The sequence below is a fragment of the Prosopis cineraria genome, unplaced genomic scaffold, assembly GCF_029017545.1.
Source record: "Prosopis cineraria cultivar Desert tree isolate PC_DT_omini unplaced genomic scaffold, ASM2901754v1 PC9, whole genome shotgun sequence".
In the NCBI taxonomy this organism is placed as follows: domain Eukaryota; kingdom Viridiplantae; phylum Streptophyta; class Magnoliopsida; order Fabales; family Fabaceae; genus Prosopis; species Prosopis cineraria.
The window spans coordinates 20,997,611-21,020,440 of record NW_026555340.1 but is presented as its reverse complement, the minus strand read 5'-3'; the positions used below and the strand labels follow the sequence as shown (position 1 = coordinate 21,020,440).

The 22,830-nt window shown below is 28.6% G+C and overlaps 2 protein-coding genes across 4 annotated transcripts; both read right to left on the bottom strand.

Annotated features, from left to right (window-relative positions):
• Nucleotides 1–2,123: 2,123 nt before the first annotated feature.
• LOC129319652 (homocysteine S-methyltransferase 3-like) lies at nt 2,124–7,935 on the bottom strand. Its single transcript, XM_054964743.1, has 8 exons — nt 7,651–7,935; nt 4,947–5,003; nt 4,579–4,805; nt 4,049–4,213; nt 3,604–3,608; nt 3,379–3,569; nt 2,727–2,798; nt 2,124–2,566 (listed from the first exon to the last, which is right to left on the bottom strand). Exons 1-8 carry the CDS (start codon nt 7,825–7,827, stop codon nt 2,405–2,407), a joined length of 1,056 nt encoding a protein of 351 aa, XP_054820718.1. The 5' UTR covers nt 7,828–7,935; the 3' UTR covers nt 2,124–2,404.
• Nucleotides 7,936–17,290: 9,355 nt separating this feature from the next.
• Nucleotides 17,291–22,830, bottom strand: LOC129319875 (serine/threonine-protein kinase STY13-like). 3 transcript variants are annotated; one of them, XM_054964971.1, is made up of 7 exons: nt 22,073–22,085; nt 21,354–21,651; nt 20,146–20,267; nt 19,474–19,682; nt 19,215–19,389; nt 18,354–18,488; nt 17,291–17,728 (listed from the first exon to the last, which is right to left on the bottom strand). In XM_054964971.1, exons 2-7 carry the CDS (start codon nt 21,613–21,615, stop codon nt 17,522–17,524), a joined length of 1,110 nt encoding a protein of 369 aa, XP_054820946.1. In that variant the 5' UTR covers nt 21,616–21,651; nt 22,073–22,085; the 3' UTR covers nt 17,291–17,521. The 3 variants fall into 3 exon arrangements, with proteins under 3 accessions (XP_054820946.1, XP_054820944.1, XP_054820945.1); XM_054964969.1 differs by lacking the exon at nt 22,073–22,085 and adding an exon at nt 21,820–21,840; XM_054964970.1 differs by lacking the exon at nt 22,073–22,085 and adding an exon at nt 22,718–22,830 and having other exon boundaries at nt 17,292–17,728.

Sequence of the window (22,830 nt, the reverse complement as noted above, 5' to 3'; positions counted from 1 at the left end):
GTCCCCAACTGCAGATTTATCTATAAATAAATCCTGTAAAATTTATAAATTATAATCAAGTTCCCTAAAACCTAAATATAATTTAATGTTGGGATGCAAAGATAATATTATCCTTGTTAATTTTTTATTTAACACTTATGATATAACACAAAATCTCCATAAAATTAATTATGTTTAATTAAAAATAGCATTAAAACTTGTAGTCTAATTAATAAAGTTCTTGTTTAATGTTTGAAAGTTACTTTATAATCCTGAACGCACAATAACTTAAAACTGACTATAGAAATCATAAGATTAAATTCAAAAATCAAATTACATAAACTGAATCACGTGTTTTGTTTGAAGCATTTTAGTCAAAAAGTAGAATCTCATCTTGTCTTCATATTTTTGGCCGTGGGATTGTTAAGAAAATTAAAAGAGAAGAATATTAACGAAAAAGACAATGAATTTTTTGTTAATTCTCAACAAATAATAATGAAAAAGATAATTTAATTTAAAAATAATTTTTTTAAAAAAAACAACATCACTTTTGTTTGAAGGGTGATGAATCTATTCCCAAAAACCTATGAAGTGAGATCATGAGAGAATAACTCTCCAAAAATTCATTTATCAATATAATGTGATATAAGACCCGCTATATGTGTTATAGGATCATCGGCAAACTAGAATTAATAACAAACTAATTACGTAGACTGCTTTAATCTTTGAATCATCTATTTAGTGCAAAATCATTTAACTAAAAACAACAACAGGGATAAAAAATCTGACAAATTTATAATAAGAATTCTATTGCAATGGAACACATTAAAATTAAAATATAAAGTAAAATTGTGGATTAAAATCATTCATATGCCCTGTTTGATTTGGCCGCTCCATCTCTATGTTTGCATTCTTTAATTAAAATATATATGTTTGCAATGTTAAAATGTTTGATGTAACATTGCGCGTGAGAAGTGTTGTTAATTTATTATTTTACTTTTTATTGATGTGAATATTTCTTTGTTTGTTTGTTCTGTTTTATTTTCTGATTTCTTGTGTATAGTTAAAGACAGTTGCATGTAATAATGCTTATCTCCTTTTTAAATGAGAGGGTGTGAGTGACTAAAGGCTGTGAGGCAAACTGTAATGTCTTTGAAAAAACGATTGAAATTCAAATGAACATGTTTTATGGTGTTCTACATACTTAGAAATTATAAAACAATGTCCCATCATGAATAATATATTCTATAAATTAGTCATAGACATGTATTTAGTTCTTTATTCTAGTCATTTCATAGGCTCCTTAGACCATTAAATTTCTTTTTCATATTTTCCCGATATTAGAGGCTGTAATGTAGGGGTTGTAAGAGATTGTAAAAGTTATAATAGTGAGTTTAGCATAATTACAGGGATCATATTAGACAATAATTTAAGTTTACAACAATTTTAATATTTTAAGTAGCCATTAATTAGTTACTATTGGTACGTTTGAACTAACTAAGAGTGACTTATATTTCTAATGGGATGACAGGGACTACTTGTTAGTTTTTGTGTGGAGTTGAGCGCATTTAGCAAAGATCCAGACCATTCTGAATCAAGCCAAAATAAGACCCTTCAAGAAGTGAAAGTTCTACCATTAATTCTGCTTCATTTTCAAGATTCTCTAACTAAAATGATATGACTCCCTTGTCCGTCTGGTATATTTAGCGTCTAGTGGTGAAGAAGCACTTGTAATTATCATTATCTATTGTCCATGTAGTGTAATCTCTTATAAGCCCAAACTCAAACACAGCCGACCCTTGAAATGTTCAAATAATCAAGCCCATCCTAAATTCCTTTAAGCTACTCACGGTCCAAATATTTAAATTTTATTTTTAAAATTATTTTTAATTATTTTTTATTTTTAAAATTAAATATTTTATTTTATAAAAAATATAAAATATATTTTTATTATACTTAACCGATATATAAGATTCAAATATATAATATTTTAATATAAAACAACCTAAAATATAAAGAATTAATTAATATTTGTTAGATTTTATATATTTTAAAAAAAAATTATACGGGCCAAGCCCGAATGACCTGAATATCATCTTGTTTTTTTAAAGCTTAGTTCTAAATTTTTTCAAGTAGCTGCTGGCTTGATCCAAATTTTCACCTCTAATCTCTTGAATAATCTTGTGTGCAGAAATCCTCAGGAAGGGCTGGTGATAGAACATAAAATGTATCTTCGTCATTGGTACCCTAAACCTCACAGGCCTAGTAAACTAGTACACATATAATCTCCATGTTGGTGCATGCCATATCAGAAAAAGATAGTGAAAGACAGAGAGGTGACCACTTTCTGCACCACTCTCGTTTCCTCCATCACAAAGAAAAAGAACACTAAAACTTATGTGTTGTCTCTTGAAACTTGAGACTATCACTTATCATCATCTTCAGAAGCTTTTCCAGAAAGTGCCTTGGCTATGCCTCTGACAGTATCAGGAGTAGTTCTGCAGCAACCACCAAAGAGGGAAGCTCCAGCTTCACGCCACTTCCCTATGTAGGAAACAAAATCTTCATGTACCACCCCACATATTTTCTGCAAAATCACTCGCAGTTAAGCTTTTCCTTTTCTTTTTCTTTTTTATTTGGAGAAACTAAGAAAGTGTTATTCAATAAAGAGATTAATATACACTGTAAATTTGGTGAAACTATAGGATTTGTAATGTTACGATACAGAAAAAGATTCAATAACTCACCTTCCACGTCTTGGTCTCGGGATCATAAGTCTCGCCACTGTTGGGATACGCAAGTACAGGTTTACTTGTAACCTGATATTCATCACAAAATTTGTAAAATTGTTTTGAGATTTATTGTAATTGTCATAACATTTATAGTAGACATTAAGAGATGTCTATTTTGAGAACAAAAGAGTACTTTTTGGAGCATAATTAGCAAGAAATGAACATTACAAAAATCAGTTTAGAAACTCCGTTAAATATAGAATTGGTCAGCTAACACAAAGGTTTTACTGCAGGATCAAAAAGTCGAAGGCCTCTCTATCTCTGTCATAAACTGGATGCCAAGTTCTTTTATTCAATTTTCATCTTAATTATCAGATTCATCCAATGATTGTTAAGGGATTCAGAATCGCATTACCAAAACATAATATTTCATACTGAGTGACACAAATGATATGGAGGAATAAATTTATAATCTGGACCATAAGAAGATGAATCAGCATGTCTTATTTTTGTCTCTTAATTCTTGTGTTTCATAAATCTGTGCTGACAACTACTTGCCAAGTCATCAATGTGTTTGCTTCTATCACTTATTACCCAAAATAGTATAGAACCGGTTAACTAGTGGAACAAAATGCAGTAGAAAGCAAAATCTTGTACTAAAATGCACCTTTGTAATAGAAGAAACCAGTCCATGAATAAACCTAGGAGCAGTACAGTTGACTCCAACAGCAACCACTTGCTTGCAGGATTCTGCTATGGAAGCACACTCCAAGATAGAATCACCGCTAGCCACCTTGCTTTCGTCCCTGCAACTAAATGAAAGCCATGCAGGAATATCTATGCCTTCTTCATCCAAAGCTCAACATATGCCTGCATTTAATTCAACCATAACAAGAGCTTGCTCAATCACTCTCAGCTAGGAACTTGTAGATGTCAACTGATTAGTGTTAGCCTCACATGATTCAAGAGCATTTTCATTGTTGAAGAGAGATCCTTAGTGATATATTGATATCAACACTGAATATCAAGTTCCAAAAATTTGATTTGACAAATACTCCCTCCAATCCTATTTGTAGGACACCTTTTAAAAGTAATTTTTGATCCAAAATGTAAGGGTAGGACACCTTGTAATAATTAAACTACTTTTTTCAATTTTATCCTTTCTTAATTAATGTGAAGGTATTTAACATAGTTTTATTATTATCTAAAGCTAAAGGTGAAAATGAAAATACATCTCATTTTTTTATAATTAAAAACATATATTTTCTTAAATGCATGAATCTGATAAAGTATCCTAAGGACCACAATAAGGATGGGAGGGAGCATTTGCAGATAACTAGTGAAGCCTGACATAGATAGAATAGGAAAATACTTGTGCTTCCAATTTGTTTGGTATTGTCTCAAACGCAATTATGTCAGCACCTGCATCAACAAGAATTTTCACCCTTCTCCTGTGAAAATCCTTAAGTGTTTCAACAGTAACTGTATCACCATAGTCCCCACTGTGAAGGTACACAAGAATCATATTACTAATTCATCATCCTTAAACTCAAAACTGAGATGCACATTGGGTCAAATGAAATAAACTCGATACAGTTGAAGCAAAGTTGTGGGTTTAAACCTTGCAAATAGGGGAAAAATCACAATTAGTCATTAGTACTGTTCACAAGAAACCATCATCACTTTTATTTGATCCCTACGCAGAACCACCATTTAAAGACCAGATATTCAAAACCGATTATAATACCTCTAAAACTTAAACTAAGTATTAATTCAAACTTTAGAAGTGTTGCTGCAATTTGTCCCCTAAACTCTTGCATGATCAAACATTAATCGCTAGTATCAAACGATTATTGATTTCACTGACCTGTATTCGGACCCATCAGCCAAATAAGCACCATAACTTCCCACTGAAGCTGCAATTAGAATTGGGCGTCTCCAATATCTTCCGTCTCTGATGAAATCCGAAGAATCTATTGTGCATCTGTCATAATAAATATCCCGAGCCTCTCGTGCGAGTTCTACACTTCTCCTGATTAGATTCTCACCTTCTTCTTCAGACAAACCTTGGGCCTCGAAGCCTTGAATCGTAGCCTGTACCAATCCCAGCAAGAACAAAAACAATGCGTTACATTAAGTGAACAGTGTCAATAATTACCCTAGTTGGGTTTGGGCCCAAGCCCGATGAACTCTGGCCCAATCCAATCTAAGCCCCAATGCTTTTGTAGAAGTTACCTGATAGGATCCTGTTATTATTATGCTTGCTCCTGCGTTAAGGTAATCTAGGTGAACCTGTCACACACATAATTGCATATTAATTTTCTGTCAAAATAATTTGAATGTGTGGAGAGAGTGTAAATACATATATATATATATAGAGAGAGAGAGAGAGAGAGAATATATGTATATTAAAAAAATAAATTATTATTAATTAATTTGATTGAAAATATTCTGATTAAATAGTATGTAAATAATAAAATGGAAACTGTTTAGTAATTTTTGAATTTTTTATTAATACAATTATTAATTAATAATAATTAATAATCAAATGTACTGTGTAGGCAGAGCAGAGTAGTGCAGCCGACAAATACACGAGAAAATGAAAATCTTTTTAATAGTAAAACTGTGATGCGGCTTATTTTATTTTTATGTAATACGATATGATGATGCTTCGTGCTTCAATTAAAAGTAAAATAAAATTTCGGCCCAAAAATAAAAATGCAATCGCTGCTAAGAAAATCCTGTTAGCATAATGGTCTTTTACTTGCTAAGAATACTTTTATTATTATTATTATTATTATTATTATTTGAAAAAACATAATAACTTTTAATCCTTATATTTTGTTTGCATTTTATTATATGTCTTTACACTTATTTTCAATATTTTAAATTTCTATACTTTTATTTTTTGGTGTTTTAAATTACTCCAAGGTTCATACACCTTATTTATTTGAAGACCTAAAATATAAAAAAAGTATATAAATTTAAAATATTAAAAAAACTACAAAATTTGTAATAAAATATAAATAAAATATAGAAATTAAAAATTATGTTTTCTCAATACCATACGTGTATTTCTAGGGGCACCAAGCAGCCCCTGCCCCCATGTATGTGCTACCAAATGCTGACACGCGGGCAAGATAAACTCAGTACGTGTTCAACTGGAAATTGTGTTATGAAACCCCTTTTTTTAGATAATCATTTTAAAATGATTTTAAAATGTGATTTTAAAGCCTATTTTCTTTTGATTTATTACAATTCTCCTATTAAAGCCTGTTCTTTAGTTAAGGCATTAAATATATGCACATTAATCATCTTGATTCATTTGTTAAGACATAACCTGTTCTTCTGGATTCAATCCTCATTAATTTTCTCAATTTCGTCGTTTTTCTTTGAAATTCCTTTTCACACGATCAGTCGAAAAAGGAAGGGGGGTAATTAATCAGCGTGTCTATTTTTTTGTGCTGCCTAAGGTATTCTTTTGTTTTGCCGGCCATTAAATGGCCAAAGGGGGTCACAATTCATGTAAACGATCAATTTTTTTATGCAAGGATATTCGGCATATTGTTATTTGAGAAAATACAAGGGTTTTATTTTTAGATCCTATATTTTATTTTAGGAATGAATGAATGATAAAACTTTTAGTCTCATAAATTTAGTTCAATTATTAATTTAATCTCTCAAGTTTAATTTTTATCAACTTAATTTTTTATATTTTTAAAAATTATTATGTGAATCCTTTAAGTTTAGAATACAAATTGACTTTCAAAGTAATCTAATGTGTAAAGAATATTAATGACTTGACATGTATATGTAGTTAAACGAAAATAAATTAATCATCAAATTAATTTAATTTTTATCAGAATAATCATTTACACTATGTTTTATTACCTTTTTTTTAATTTCAAAGTCCTTTTTTTTACCAAAATAATTATATTTTTTTTTTTGTTAATTTGCATGACTATCCTCAATATTTTATTATCTATATCATTAAATTTTAACATTAAATTCTTTTTTAACTGATAAGTACCTAAGTAAACTTAAAAAATTAAATTGATAAAAATTAAATTTGATGAACTAAATCAATAATTAAGATAAACTTAAAAAATTAAAAGTTACATCATCCTTTTATTTTATTATTCTCAATCTTTTTAATTTAATCTATTTGCAACATTATTCTCTCTAATTTTAAAAATGCACTCAAGAACAGGGAGCTAGCACCGTGGAGTTAATTTTATTTTCTTAACATATACTTAATTCTATTAATATTTTTTGTTGACATGTACCGAATACTGTCTTCATCTCTCATATGCTTTCTTTTTTTTTTTTTTTGCCCCTACACCTTTTATTCTTAGTTATACATAATCAATTTATTTTTCATGTCAATATATGTCACCGTGTTAAAAATAAAGTTGATTAAAATCTTGATTTTCTAAAAATTTATACATATTTTCAATCATGCCCTTAAGTATAATAAATATAATATTTGACTTATTTAAAACATTATTATTAATTATTCAATAAAATAATGGTGTAATTCGAAAAAAATATTCAACACCTACATAATATTATATATTATTTTAAACTAAGTAAAACTTTTAAAATATGACTTATATTGTTATTGAAAGAAAGTATAGACTAACGATATGATGAATTAAACTAGATTATTAAAGGACCAGGAACGACGAAATAAAATCAGAGATACTAAAAATAAAGGAAAATCAAAGTCGGCCTGCTGTTATATTTTCCCAAGTTGATGACAAGCGAAGGCAGTAGACGCAGTCGGCCTGCTGTTATAATCATTATTTTATTATATGTCCGTTTTAGAAAACTGAACATCAATTTCTGTGTAATTAATTAAATCGGCTATTATTGTATAAAAAATAATAAATAAAAATAAAAATAAAAATTTTATGTGAGAGTGAGAAAGACCGAGTACCCGGCGGACAAGATGAGGCGAAACGAGAAGGCATTTAGCACTCCAGAGAGGGTCGTTGAGGTCGGCGCCGTGGCCTTCAAGCTCCGTCGCGAAGCCGCCGTCTATGACGGCGTAGCCGCCGCACTGGTGAAGGAAATCAGTGAAAACAAACGACGTATGCTTCCCCTTGAACCCCATGCTCCTCGTCGCTGGAAAGAAACAGAAGCTATTAGCAGCGTTTGTGTCTGAATCTTCGGGTTTTTAAAGTGTTGATGAAGAAGGTGGGGATGCCTACCTTAATATTATATGTGTGAGATAAAATTCCCATAGGCCCCCCCATCTCTCTTGTTTTCGGTTTTTTTTTTTTTTTTTTTTTTTACCTTGAATGTGACCTGCTTGTTGCTTCATGTTCATCCACATTGAAGGGAAAGCTTTTGAATTTACATCTATACCCCTAACATGGGTCCGTCTTCAGCGCTGGGCACCGAGATGCTCGTCCATCAAATATAGTAAGGGCCATTCAATTTAATTTGAATGACTCAAAATTTATTAATTTTTAATTTTAATTTTAATTTATATTTATTAAAATAAAAATTTATAATTTTTTTTTAAATAGGCTCATCATCTGAATAGTATTAATTTAATTTAAGTGATATAATTTAATATTATAATTTTTAAATTTATTATCTACATGTACTTTGAATAGTCCATATTCGATTATATTATTTGCAAAGTTTAAATTTAAAGTTTTTATTTTTATTTTGATAAATATAATATTAAAAATAAAATATATACTCCTCTGGTCCAGTATATAAGTAACTTTTTAAAAGCATAATTTAATCCATTTTATAAGTCATTTGTTAATGGGATTATTTTGTTTCAAATTAAAATTCTCAAATTACCCTTAAAAAATAAGAGAGAGAAAGATAGAAAAAATAGTATTATATGATTGACTTATTTTTTACTTTTTACTTGAGGGTTATGTTTGAAATTTTACTTACTTTTATTTTTTATACTTTTATTGTATTGGTATTGATGAGGTTGGTAGAAATGACTTATAAATAGAATCAGAGAAAATAATTTTTTAATTATAACTTTTTAAAAATGTTTTTTAAAAAAATTACAAGTTAAAAATTTTAAATATAAACTATATAGAATACATCTAGATAGTTAAAATATAAAAATTTTAATATTAAATTAGACCCTTCAAATTAAATATAAATTAAATTAGTTAAAAAATATTTATTAAAACTTTTTTATAATTTTTATAATTTTTTATTTTAAAAAATATAAAAAAATTATTAAATTATTTATTTAAATCTAAACCATGCAGATTGCATCACCCTAATGAGCACCTAAAATGGTTCCCTCTAACATGCCCTTCTTCTTTTTCTTTTTTTTTTTGGATAATCACAAAAAGAAGAACGTCAGCCCAAAAAAAGAAAAAGAGGACAGTTAAGTTTGAAAATATTGAATCAATAATGAAAATTTAAAAAAAAATAAGTTGAGAAAATCTATTAAAACAATTATAAATTTAGAAGTTTAAATTGTATATAAAACATTAAAATTTTAAATATGTCTCTTATATTGAAACTAGAATTCATGTTTCTAATTGTATCAATTGATATTTATAACTTATTTTTTTAAAAAAATATCATCAACATGACTATTATTAATTTAATATTATGAGACCTAATAGTCATTTTACGTAAAAAAATACCAATATGCTATGCTACCTATCAAGAGTCACATTTAAAAGAAAAATTGTTTGCAAGTCATTTTGAATATTGAGAGTGATATATGTGTTCAGTTCATAATATAATTGACAAGTAAAAAAAATACTAGATATTAAAATAATCAATTGTATTTAATAAAAATATGTCAAAAAAACTTAATACAGCTTAAATCCGAATTAGTCGGAGGTCTTGATTCCAATATGGGGGCCTACTAAAAATATATATTTGGAACGATGATAATGTTTTAGAGACGTTGATTGACAATATTGACAAGCAAAAAGGAGTTAAAGGATGACTTACGATAAATAATGGGGGGACTAGGTCTCTAGGGAATATGCTTTATTTAATAAATAATCTTTTCAATCCTTTTTATAAGGGCTTGATGATCATCTCACATATATTAAAAAATTAATTTAAATTAATTAATATTATTAAAGATGTTTTAAATTTTTTTCTTAAAAAATTACCCTCATTTCAAATAAATTCGAAACACCTTTCAAATAATGGATCGCATCAAATAAAAAGCATTTTGAGAAAAAAAAAAGTTAACGATTTAGATAATATCTAAAGCATCTTATACTGAGAATTAATAAAATAAAATATTCTAAAAGAATCCTTTCAACGACAAAAAAATTTTGGGGAGGAAAAATATTTCTTAACAAAAAGATAAACTCTCAAGTCTTAACCAAAATTCATGTCAACATTGGTAGAATGTATTCTCCATGCAAGTGGAGACGTACTATGAATCCATCCTAAGTTGTCGAATTAACAGTTATGCCACCATGCCCCAATAAGCAAAAACAAAAAAAAAACAAAAATAGCGTTTTCATTTTGATGTGATCGATTATTTTGAAAGGTGTCCCGAGAGAAGAAATTATCGTACTAGAATTTAATTCAAGGGAAAAAAAAACATTTCAATGTTATTCAAATAGTCCTCATCATCAAACTCATCGAGATAATTAACATATAATGATTTACAACTTTACTACTTGGATGGCAGGTAATTAACATGAGTACTTTTTAATTTCAATTATGTATTAATTATTTTTTAAAACAAGTATTTAATTTCAAGAACTATTTTTATATTACAAAATTTCTAAATGAATAGTAATCGTTCGATAATAGCTAAATATTGTAAGAGTGTCTTACTTTTATATAAATTTTGAAGGGTAAATAAAACAACAGTAAACCGTAAATGTGCATTTTTATTCATAAGGTATTCTTTGAGGAACATTCAATATTTTAACTATTGATTGAAATAATTTTACTTTTAAAGTAATTAAAATAAAATATTTTTTGTCTTCCCATTAAATTCCTTAATAATCAATGTTAGAGTTCTAGTTAATATTTTTAATGGTCAATATTAAGAATTTGACAATATGGGTAAAAATGTTTCATTTTAATTATTTCAAGGGCAAAATTATTCTAACAAATAGTTTAAGGTGCTAAACACTTCTTAGAGAATATTTCAAAGGTAAAAATACACCTTTACGAAATAAACAAATTACCCATTGAATTTTAAATTAAGTAATACCAGAAACTTTAAACTTATTTATTATGTAAACTATTCTCTCAAATTTTAAAAACAGTGTAATTTGGCATCAACTGTTAATAAAAGTTAATTTTAATTATTAGTTGACTAGAAAATAATAGAATAAGACTTCAAAAATTACAAAAAAAAAGACCACAAATTACATCAAAGGATTCCAAAATTACAGACAATGACCCAAAATTTACAAAAAAGAACAAAAAATTGTTTAACCCTTTTCTATAATTTTTGAAGTCTTTTGCTATTATTTTCTAGTCAAATAATGATTAAAATTAATTTGTATTAACAACAGTAGCCAAATTGCACCATCTTCCAAAGTTGAGGAACAATTTATACAATAAATAAATTTAAAGTCTATAATGCCACTGAACCTAAAGATTAAAAAGTAATTTGTTCATTTATCATATTTTAAAATTGTATTATATATATATATATATAAAGACACAAAAAAGCTACTCCAATTTATTAATAATGATCGTTTTAGTTCATAAAAAAATGATCATTTTATTTTAGACACAGAAGAGATCGGACAAAGAAAAGGACTAATAATGCAATAGAATGTAAACTATCTATGTCTAGATACATTATTGTCCGTTTGTTCCCTAATTTTCATAACCAACAGATATTAATAAATAAGTAAGTTTAAATACACTAGTAAAAACATTTATTATTAAGAATTCAAAACCAGAATTATAAGAAAAATCACGGCAATGCCATTATATAAAAATATTATTTTTTATTATAATACTAAAAATATTGTAGAACAAACTAATACTTTTTTTTATAATAATATTTCGTCTATTTTAGTGTGGCTTATTCTTGATCTAGTAATTACCAAAAATAAAGAAATACTTATTATTTGAAGGGAATACGGACATGGAGTGGGTTGCAAGAATGGATGTGAAATGAAAGATGCTTGTAAGTAAGAGGATTGACTCTTTGACATTTAAGTTGAAGATATATAATTCTATATGCATAAGTAGCGTAATTATGTTTGATTTTGAAACTTCAAATACTCAGTTTATAAAGATTAAATTTTAAAGATCAAATTAATAATTGGAATAATTTTAAAAAAAATTAAGTTTCATAATATCTATATAAAATATAAAAATATTGGTATTATCAACCATTCTAGACGTAATAACCAAGCCTATGTGTCAATTAATTAGCCTTCTTGATGATAACTTTTACAAAAAAAAAATTATTTGATATCAATTTTCTTAACCCTTTTGCTTTTGCAAGACAAGCATGTGAAAAATTGTCTTCTCTTTAATTTCGTAAAGTTAAATTGTTGTTGCCTTATTGGTCTTCGAAAATATTATTTAAGAAAATTAATAAATGTTATACAATTTAAAGATAAAAAAATTTGTGAGATATAATATTTATATAATGTATATAATTATTTTAAAATTTATAATTTTACAATATATATTCATATTTCTTGCACATTTGTCCACTAATTTTTCTTTTTCAATACTTATATATCGATTCCATTCTAACTTATTCAATTTGGTGAGCCACTTTGGTGGATTTAAACATTCAAGAATCATGCTCAAATCTCAATCCCTCCAATATCACATAATATTTGTAGTATGTTACCAAAGTACTTACGCAAATATGACATGTCGTTTTCATAAATGTCACAAAACCTTGTTATCCTGAGAGTATAAAGAAAAGATAGGAAAATAATTTTTTATTTTAAAAGACTCAAATATTTGTCACAAAAATACATTTTATCAACCGAAAAAAAGTCAAAAAAGAACCAAAAATAATTTTAAAAGTAGATAAACTACAATTTACTCGCTATAAATCAACTTGATTTATTAATATACTGAAATTCATATTTAATCAAACATTATTTTTTTTAGTATGTTGATAAATTTTAGTGTGTTTGGTTTTAATTTGTTAAAAGTTCATTTGATGAAAATTCATTTATAAAAGTCAGTTTAGTGAAAGTCAGTTGTTGTAACAAAATTTATATTTAAATATATTTTTTAAAAATCAGTTTGATACACTGAAAATTATTTAAATTATAATAGTGAAATATACTTTTCAATGTATCATTATAAAAAAATTAACTTATGATTATTTGTAATTTTTATTATACAAATGTAATAGATTTGAAATATTTAAAAAATGTTATATATATTTTAAATAATATAAAATTTAATCTATAATGCTAAAAACTTGATTTCTAGTTATTTATACCTTTTTAATTTGTAATTTTAAAAAATATGATAAAGATTTATAATTTTTATTATAAATTAATGCCAAAAATTGACATGATTAATTATTTAATTTATAATACTAAAAGCTTGATGTCTAATTATTATTATTGAAATGATAGTTATATTTTTAATGAATTAACTATTTTTTAAATAAAAAATAAGAGATTAAGCTTGAGATAATATGGTCAATAACATTTTACTTTTTAAATTTACTTCTCAAAAACTTTAAATGGTTATGTTTTTTAAATTCACTTTCAGTTACTGTTTAAATATACTTTTCTGTAAAATATTTTATATAAATAACTTTCAATATTTGAAAGTAAAATTTTTTTTAAATGTGAAACGCAAAAAAACCAAACAAGCTTAAGTTATATTTTTATTCTTACTTGAACACTGTTCCTTTTTTATCTTTTGAAGTGAAAAATTTATACAATATATATGTTAATTTGAAGTAGACAACAATAAAATAAGTTTCAAATTTTTATCAAATCTATAATAAGCTAACAACTTTCACACACTTCAACGTAAATAGGAAAACTTGTTCTTTTGGGTGTTTTGCAATGCCTGGGCATATTCTAATTTAAAAGGAGTGGTTGTTAATTAATATTTTATTTTAACAATATGCAAATTTGAAGATTGCGTGAGATGATGAAACTGGCAAATTTGTGAAATGTTCTAAATAATTAAAACTACAAGTGATCATTACCCTAATTATGAGGGAAATGTGCGAGGTTAGGACAAAGTCCGCATCATGTAAGAGAGATAAAGACAATCATATTTATTTTCATTATTGAAAATGTATTCAACTAGCACTTCTGTGAAATTTCCAACTTCAACCATCTTTTTCTTTATCCTTATATTGCTAACACCACTTTCACTTTTGAGTTTTGAGGATAAGAATATGACACCACTTTCACATTGATTTTACACTATCTTTTTTACTAAAACTACTAATATAAATGAGTTAATAATTAATGGCAAAGTCAGGACCAGGAGGGACAAAAATATTTAAATATAAAATTTTTTAAAAATAATTTAATAATCACATATCTAATATTTTTCTGCTATAATTTTATGTTTCAGAATCTTTGTGCAATTAAATTATTGTCACTTAAGACCAATGGATTTAGAGTTTAAATACCAAAATAAAAAGTGTAAAATATGAAAAGGAGGTGAAAAATATAAAAACTTGTACCTATGTGTTTATTATTGTTAGCCAATAAAGACCATCGCTTTTTCTCAATAAATATTAATATTGATTATATTTTTTCATTAAAAAATTATTATTTCACATTTTATTGCACCTATCGTCTTCATTTTTCAATATCAATTAACCATGTGAGTTGTTGCACAGTGCAATATTTTATGCCAGTTTTTAAATTATGAGAAGGTTTCAATTTTTATCTTTATTTTTAAATATACTTCCTCTATTTAAAAATGTAAAGTATTTTTTGGAGAGTTTTATGTTAAAAAATATGAGGCATTTTTAGTCTTTTAACATATAATCATTACCTTTTTTTAAAAGTGCCTTTATTGATAATGAATTTATATTTATTATAAGATATTTAATAGGGATAAATATAAAAAAATAAGGTAAGTTTGAAACTAGATAATTATTTTATTGAGGATAAAATTTGATTAAAAATATTTTATATTTTTTAATGGAGGGAGTACGTGTTTACATTTACATTCATAAAAAATTTATCAATATTTATTATTCTTTTTTCAATCAAATATTTTTAAAATTCTTTCAAGTTATTTTTAATAATTTGTTGCGCTTAATATAAGTTTTTATGGCAATTTATTTTGATTAGTTTATCAATATTTTGATTCAAAAACTTTTTATCATTTAAATAACTTATACATGAAGATGAATTATTAAGTGACAACTTGGCACAAACCATCCAATATTTTTGTTTCAATCATAACTTTTAAAAAAATTTACATACAGGCCTCACATATAAAAAACAATGAATTATTACAAATCTATTAACAATTGAATTAAAGTCAAAATTATCAATGGTCTTATAATAATTAATTATTTTGTGTGAAATTTCAACATAATTCTTCTTAACTTTTAACAATCAAATAATAATAATAATAATAATAATAAATCATATTAAAAAAAATGCCAATCTTGGCACCTAACCTTATCCCTTAGCACCAACTTTATCATCGGCAAATTTTCTGCATTTATTGGTGTACTTCGAAAAGCATCAATTAATATTCTTTTTCGTTGATATTTATTTATCAACCTGTGACCATCGTACACGCTTATCTTTCTATATTATTTAGTTCACGAGATATGTTTTATTCAATTTTAATTAAATACAACCAAGTTTAAAGCCTAATCTGTGTAATAGTGGATAACAATTAAAAGAAACACATTCGGGTAAAAAATATTACTGCTCCCTCATTTTTAACTAGAGAAATACAATTGATGTCTTAAAACCATTTTTCTCTTTCTAATTGTACCTTTAAAAAAATATAGTCCTAATTTCATAATTCACCATAAATGATAATATATCATTATCAGTGGTATTTTTAGAAATAAATCATCAATTACTTCGAAAATTCTACAATATGACTTTTATTCATAAACAAAGAATCTTCAAAAATATTACACACACACACATTGCAATGGAATGAGCGTGTACAGATCCTTGTTCATGATTTCTTTCTAAGAAAATATTTTACAATTTATATTGAAAATTTGTTAATGACTAATTAGATATCAAGCTAAACTTAATCGGATTAATTATGAAAATTAAACTTAAAAAACATGAAAAAAATTAAATGAAAGATTAAACAAAAACTAGTGTTTGATTTGATGAATAAAAGTTTAATTTAAGTATTATATTAAATATTTTAGAATTGCATTGGCTTCATAAAAAATGTAACATAAAGCGAACTATGAGTAAACAAATATAATAAACTAAAACTTAAAATCACATATGGCTTTTATGTAAACGAAAGATAGAATTCAACAGCTTCGTCAAAGTAATTAAAATCGAATAATGTATTGTAAAAACAGAAGAATAATGATTGAAATTTGAACTTAGTCGTTTTGTCAATTTATTATCCCAAAAGAAAAAGAAGGTTGAACTCAAAATTGGGCTATTGACCTGAAGAAGAGAAGCGTGGGCTTATTCCTTTTGTACTCCACAGTCTAGTAATCTGGAACTGGTACAAAAAAAAAAAGGTAATCTGGAAAAATTCTGAACCAAAAAAAAAATAACCGATAAAATTACAAAGAAGCCGTAAATTAAAAAAATAATTATTTTTAAGTCCTCTAAATTTTACTTATTAATAATAACTCCCCTAAGAAACCTGTGCAAAAACGTAAATGAGTTGCAAAGTTTCAAATTTGACTCGTAAAGATCACAGCAAAGACTAGTTTTAAAAAAAAAAATTCCCAAATAATAGTTTAGGATTTATCTGAGAATTTTTCTACTAATTTTCTTTTCATTAACCTGCTGGCATAAGTCAAGCCTTGTTAGAATCCATGATTTAACAAAACCATGGATAATAAATATTATTCTAGACAACATATAAAACCCACATGATCCAGTTGACTCTCAAAAAGATATGAATAGATGAAGTTTTTACACTATAATTAACTGACTAGCATTGTTTTAAGAACTAAACCGAATCGGACCAAACAGTTGAATAAATTAAATCATTAATCAAACTTGCTAACGACTTAATTTAAACCCAAAAAAAAAAAGATCATTGAAATTAAGTCAAAACCCAAAGTTGAGCCAAAAACCAAAGATTTTTATAAAATAAGACAAGTCTGAACCTAAAAAGGCTAAAAATTCTTTTAGAAAATAAAAAAATTTAAAATATTATACCCTTTTAAAACTTAACTTCATTTTTGGACCCATTATAAATATATAATATTATTTGAGATCATTTTCTCATGATGATATTGACATCTATGGATAAAGTGTAAATGCTTTTAAGATTAATCAAGACTGATTTCACCAAAATCCCCACCTTTATGATATTGAAAACTTTACCATCAAGGGAAAATTTGATCGAAACCAGAAGATGTAGGTAGGTGAATCAAAATGATTTTATATTGGAACATTTTAATAGATGCACCACCAAAAAAAAAAAAAAAGTGGTATTAGAAACTTACAACCAATCTCTGCTTCTCATTACACCAAAAAAACAAACGTGTCATACATTATTTCCCTTTTGTTTTCATGATCTTTCATCTCTTCTACCACTAACCAGGAAAGCAAGTTAGGGTATGTTGTGGCAAAGCATGCAATAAAATCTACCACCTGCAACTCTCTCTCTCTCAAAATCTTCCCTTGAGCAATGATGTGTGTGTGTGTGTGTGTGTTCAGCTTCAACAAGGAATTGAAGAGTTAGGGACCACGAGATGGAGCGAAACAGAAGCAAGTTGGTTTGGCATCTTCTGGTATCATTCCTCCTCCTTTGCTTGTATCTATGGCTTCCAACAAACTCACCACCTCACCCATTTCTGGACGCTTGTCTGGATTCCCATCCCAGCACTTCCTCATGATGTTAGCCAATGATGTTGGACAACATCGCGGGATTTCGGGTCGCAAATTCTGCACAAGAACGCCGAGCCACATAAACTTTTAGCACGAGCTTTTGCTATCAAGTTCTGATATGTGATGCTGAGTCGAAACAAACGTCATATAGGTTATAGTTTTTATCAGAGAAACTGATAACAGACACTTACAAAACCTTTGTTCTTAAAAAATATTTTTTCTATCATGTAATTAGATGCTAAATCTGTTATTAGGATAGCTTATCTTAATTCAACCTAGACATTACAACTTAAAAGGATACCAAAAGTCTTAAATAACGTACTATGTCCATACCACAATATAAGACATCTTCTAAAAACCTTATTTGATCTAAAATATAAGGCATTAAGTAGTTTTTATAATTTTATTTCCAACCATACCCATACTTCATTTATTAATTTTTTTTAAAAAAAGATGCATTGAAATATCAATTATCATTATTAAGCATTTATGTAAGATATTTAATAAAGGTATAATTGAAAATATGTTGTTAGTTCGAGGAGTTTCTTTTATGCTATAATGGTTCCAAGAGTTCACTACAGCATATGTTATCTTTGGATCATATCAGTGACACTACCAAAATACTAATGCAAGAATGATGATTGCAGAGTCTGCACACAAATAATTCATTGCATGAACTAACCTGACGGACAACAGCCGATGACACATCAGCGAAGCTAAGATCTGGATAAGGAATATCACAGCAATATATTTCCCACAAGCAAATGCCAAAGCTGTACACATCACATCTTCTGTTGTAAGGCTTACCATCCAAAACCTACACAAAGTATAATGGTTCGTATTAAATATAACAGAAGAAATTGGCCAGCTTCCAATATGCTTGCAAACAGTGACAGAAGCAAATTCACAGAAGAATGCAAACATGATTGGAATGGAAGCCATGTAAGTTACCCATGCACTAATATAGAATAGAACATTTCTTTAAATCAAGTCATGGTTATACCAATCTCTTTGTAAGACCAACCCATGAAAAATACTCCCACCATCCTAGTTTATAAGACACACTTTTGGAGAAATTCATTGTCCCAAAATACTCATTCCAATCCAAAATATATGCAATTTAGCATTTATAAAAAAAAATCTATTTGACCCCTTTTATTTAGGAACCTAGTGTCTCTGAATTTATGACCTTCTCACTCATCATAAAAGTAGAATTAAGGATAAAAAAAAGAAAAACAATATATATGTTCATGAGTAAGGATCTTATTGGTATGTAGATGATTGTTAAACGATGCTTATATTTGGATTGGAGAGAGTATAAGACACTATGACTCTGACAAAAATAAGGTCTCATTAATTATACTTGTTTCAATATTACTCTTCCCTCATTATAGTTGTATTTTAAAAAAATAAAATTATAAAGTGTATTTAATGAACTTTATCGATGTGTATATTTTCGCCAAAAAGTGTTTTATAAACAAAGACGGAATGAGTACAAACAGCTAAACAAGAATTTTTCTTTTTCCTAAACCAAAATCAATACCTCTGGTGCCATATATCCAAGAGTTCCAGTTTCACCAGTCATGTCACTAGGATTCTGTGCTTCAACTCGTGCGACTCCAAAATCAGCTATTTTCAAGTTTCCATGGCCATCTAGCAACATATTCTCCGCTTTGACATCACGGTGTACAATCTTCTTTGAATGTAGATAGCTAAGACTGTAAAATGAGGGAAAGCAAATATTTCAGTTCAGTAGAAATTCATTTTTTTTTTTGGGTAATGATAAAAGAAATGGTATCTACCCCTTAGCAAGATCTAAAGCCAGCTTGATCACAACCTTGAAAGCAAGTTTCTTATGCCTATTTTTGAACAATAGTTGTTTTAGCGTCCCAGAGGGGATATACTCCACAACAACACAACATGCCCTAGAAGGAAGGGAATCTTGACCATCATTTGATGAGTTCTTTGTGGGAATCTTAAGATTTGAGGTTCCCATTGAAGCTCCAATAAACTGCAGCAAGAATGAATAAGAAACAATTAAAAAAAAAAAAACTGAAGGCATGCACTAAAGAATACTCCTCTGGTGTTATTAAATCTTAAACCTCATTAACTTCGTCCAAAAATTCAGTAAATTTTCAACTTTATCCCTATTAAATATACATACTTTAAAAATCAAATTCTCTAGTATTTAACAACCTTCCCAACATTTAAAAAGAGCAAAATGGTAAAGATAAATACAGTGACTATTGAGATGCCTTATAAATAGAACATTGAGTATATCCTGCTTAAAACTTGGCATTTAATTCTTAGCCATGAAAATGTGAGTATCCGAAGTTTCATTACTTCTACAGCATAAATAATTATGCATCACTGCTCAAAGCTGCCACTTCAAGCATCAACTGTGTTCAGTAACAAGATCTAGTTCATAATTTTAAATACATTAGGATGAAGACTCTAAGAGTCTAAGTCCTTACTTTTGTAACATTTGGATGGTCGAGTTTGTGCCAAACAGCAACCTCCTGCTGAAATGATGCACGTAAAGCAGCAGCTTCAGCAGCTGTGGCGACACCATCCTCACCCCAGTCCAAAACTTTCACTATGAAATTCAACATAAGAAAAGTGAGAATTTTCTGAAAACAAGAATATTCAGCGTTGAAACTAAGTTTGGTTTCTTTGATGAGGAATAGCAAACAGTTAACTTAAGAAACCGTAGACTTAACCTCAAATTCCAACAACCGCATTTGTCAAATAAAGAATAGCAAGCACCAGCAAATTGCAGAAAACAAAAGGCGTCAAACCTCCCCAGTTCATTCCAATCATAAAGGACTCAATAAAACCATTCCAAAACATAAGTTGTAATTATAACTTTTACTCATAACATAATGGCAAAGTAACTATCCTCAAACAAGTAATTATCCAACACTTTTTCCGAACCTAAATATTATTGGCCAAACATTAAATAAATTGAGAAGTCAGGTTTACTTATGAGCCTTACATTAAAAAAATCAAGGCATGCAATATAATGGTGTAAATGCACAATTATGGCACGCATATCTAAACAATCACAGGTTGCCCGATGGCAATTTAGGCAACTAAGGAAATGAAAATGCACACAATTATGCTAGCAGCTATACCCTCTTCCCCTTATCACAGGCTAAAAGAAAAAGGTTTGTTCTGAAATTTGAATTAATGACGACTCTCACAGCTGCCTAACTTCCTTGTTTTATGAGGAGATATTAGATATGTCTTAGAGTCAACGGCAACATTATGAATGACCTTGATTAGGCCCAATTTTTTCAAAGTAGGGTAACATAAAGCAATCCTGCCTAGGGTTGCCGTGTGTGATGCGCCTCAGCCCTGAAATAATTAGATATTTTAGCACCTCAAACATACTGTACTGCCTGTAATTTTGAATGAACATTACACAAAAGTCAAAAAAGTAAAGATGACATGAAAACACAGGGTACAATTATAAGCTCCAGATCGATCATGGACCTTCCAATTTCAGGCCACAAATGACAAAGAAAGAGGAGAGAATATGGAACCTGATAGTATCCAAACACATTGAGTAACTCATTTTAATTTCTCTCCAATCATTCATTCAGCGAACAATATAACGAACCAGGAAAAAGAAAAAGAATGAACACTTTATAGCACATAAAAGAGTACATAGCCGAATTACCTGCAACATCTTGGTTATCATAGGTGCCTCTGTAAACAGTACCGTAGGTCCCATGAGCTACAACATATCGCAGATTCAATTTGGCCAAATCAATCTCCCACTCTTCTTTAGGCCTTTTGGACTCAATGTTCTTGGACCAAACCCTGCTTAAGTGTTTGTCAAGCTGCGCATCCAAACTTTTGAGATCAATTTTATCAGCTCTGAAAATTTTATCATTACTGATACCATTTGCAGCACCCTTCATGGAATCTTCCAAATCCATCTTCGGTGTTCTAACACCTTCTCCACCTACCGAGTCCTTCAGGAATACCCAATATTTACAAACTCAATTTCCAAATTGCAAAAGAAATGGGAAAGCAACGGATGATGCAATAAGGAAAAGAATAATCCAACTTTCCAGCAGCTGAAAAACAAGTTTGATGTATATATATAATCCAGAAACGGACGAAAGCTCCCTAACTTAAACCTTCATGTATTTATTCTGTGAAGAAAAATCAACTGCGTCTGCTTCAAAACTAGGATTTTTTCTTCGCCAACCACCTTTATTGACTAAACGGAAATTATGATAAAACAAAAGGTTGAACATAGAAGACTATAGAAAAGTAAAACAATTAGAAACCGACCCAGTTCCCACTGTTGGATGACCAAGACCACTGAACCGAAAAATCAAAATTCAAACTCTTTCGAAGAAAAACCATACTAATTAACAAAGCACAAACCTTGAGAGCACGATCAGAAACCAAGAAAGAGAACGGTCCCAACCAGAAGCAGAACGAGGGAAAACCCACAAGCACAGAAAACCGGAAAGAGATGAATCATCAATAAATAGGGGAAGAGCGATCACGATAGACGGAAATTTTGACTTTGAACGCGAAATAAATAACGGCAGAGAGCGGTCGTGAATAGGAGGTGCCTTTGAACTCTATAAGCACCAGAGACGACGTAAGAACTGCGGAGGGAGGCTAACACCTTGCAAATCCCCCTCTTTAAGATACAGGAAGGAACCGAATCCGAAGAAGGCATTGTTCAAAGAAGAGTGAGGATTTTCCGTTTAGCAAGGTAGAAAATTCAGTTAGAGCTCTTCTTGTTAAAAGAAAGCAAGGAAAACGCAAAACGAATCTGGCAATCATCCACCAAACCCACCGAGAAAATCCCCAAGAACGATATTCATATTGAAGAAGAAGAAAGGAATAAGAAAAAGCGCGGGTAGTTCCTATAATTAAGGTGGAGGGGAGAAAATCTTTCAAAAGACGATCTGAAATCAAAAAGGGATGAGAGGGAATCTTTTAAAAATCAAAATACCAAAGAAGAAAAGAAATTTAAAGAAGCCTTAGGACGTTGGGTTATCATTAAGCAAAAATTACCTTGCTTTATTTTTCAACCCCCCTGTATTTGTCCGGATGATAATAAATGTCTCTTCTTCTTCGTCTTGCTTTTGTTCCCTGCCCCACCTATGTGAATATGTGATGGAGCTTTT

Excerpts from the sequence above, each read along its gene's own strand:
- LOC129319652 (XM_054964743.1), bottom strand. The coding sequence starts at position 7,827 with ATGGGGTTCAAGGGGAAGCATACGTCGTTTGTTTTCACTGATTTCCTT. Across the intron at positions 4,214-4,578 it reads GCTGATGGGTCCGAATACAG|TGGGGACTATGGTGATACAG; the intron begins GTCAGTGAAATC and ends GTACCTTCACAG. Across the intron at positions 2,799-3,378 it reads TGGTTTCTTCTATTACAAAG|GTTACAAGTAAACCTGTACT; the intron begins GTGCATTTTAGT and ends GATGAATATCAG.
- LOC129319875 (XM_054964969.1), bottom strand. Across the intron at positions 20,268-21,353 it reads TGATAACCAAGATGTTGCAG|TGAAAGTTTTGGACTGGGGT; the intron begins GTAATTCGGCTA and ends TGAATTTCATAG. Across the intron at positions 18,489-19,214 it reads TTGGATATATGGCACCAGAG|GTTTTGGATGGTAAGCCTTA; the intron begins GTATTGATTTTG and ends TACTTTGTGTAG.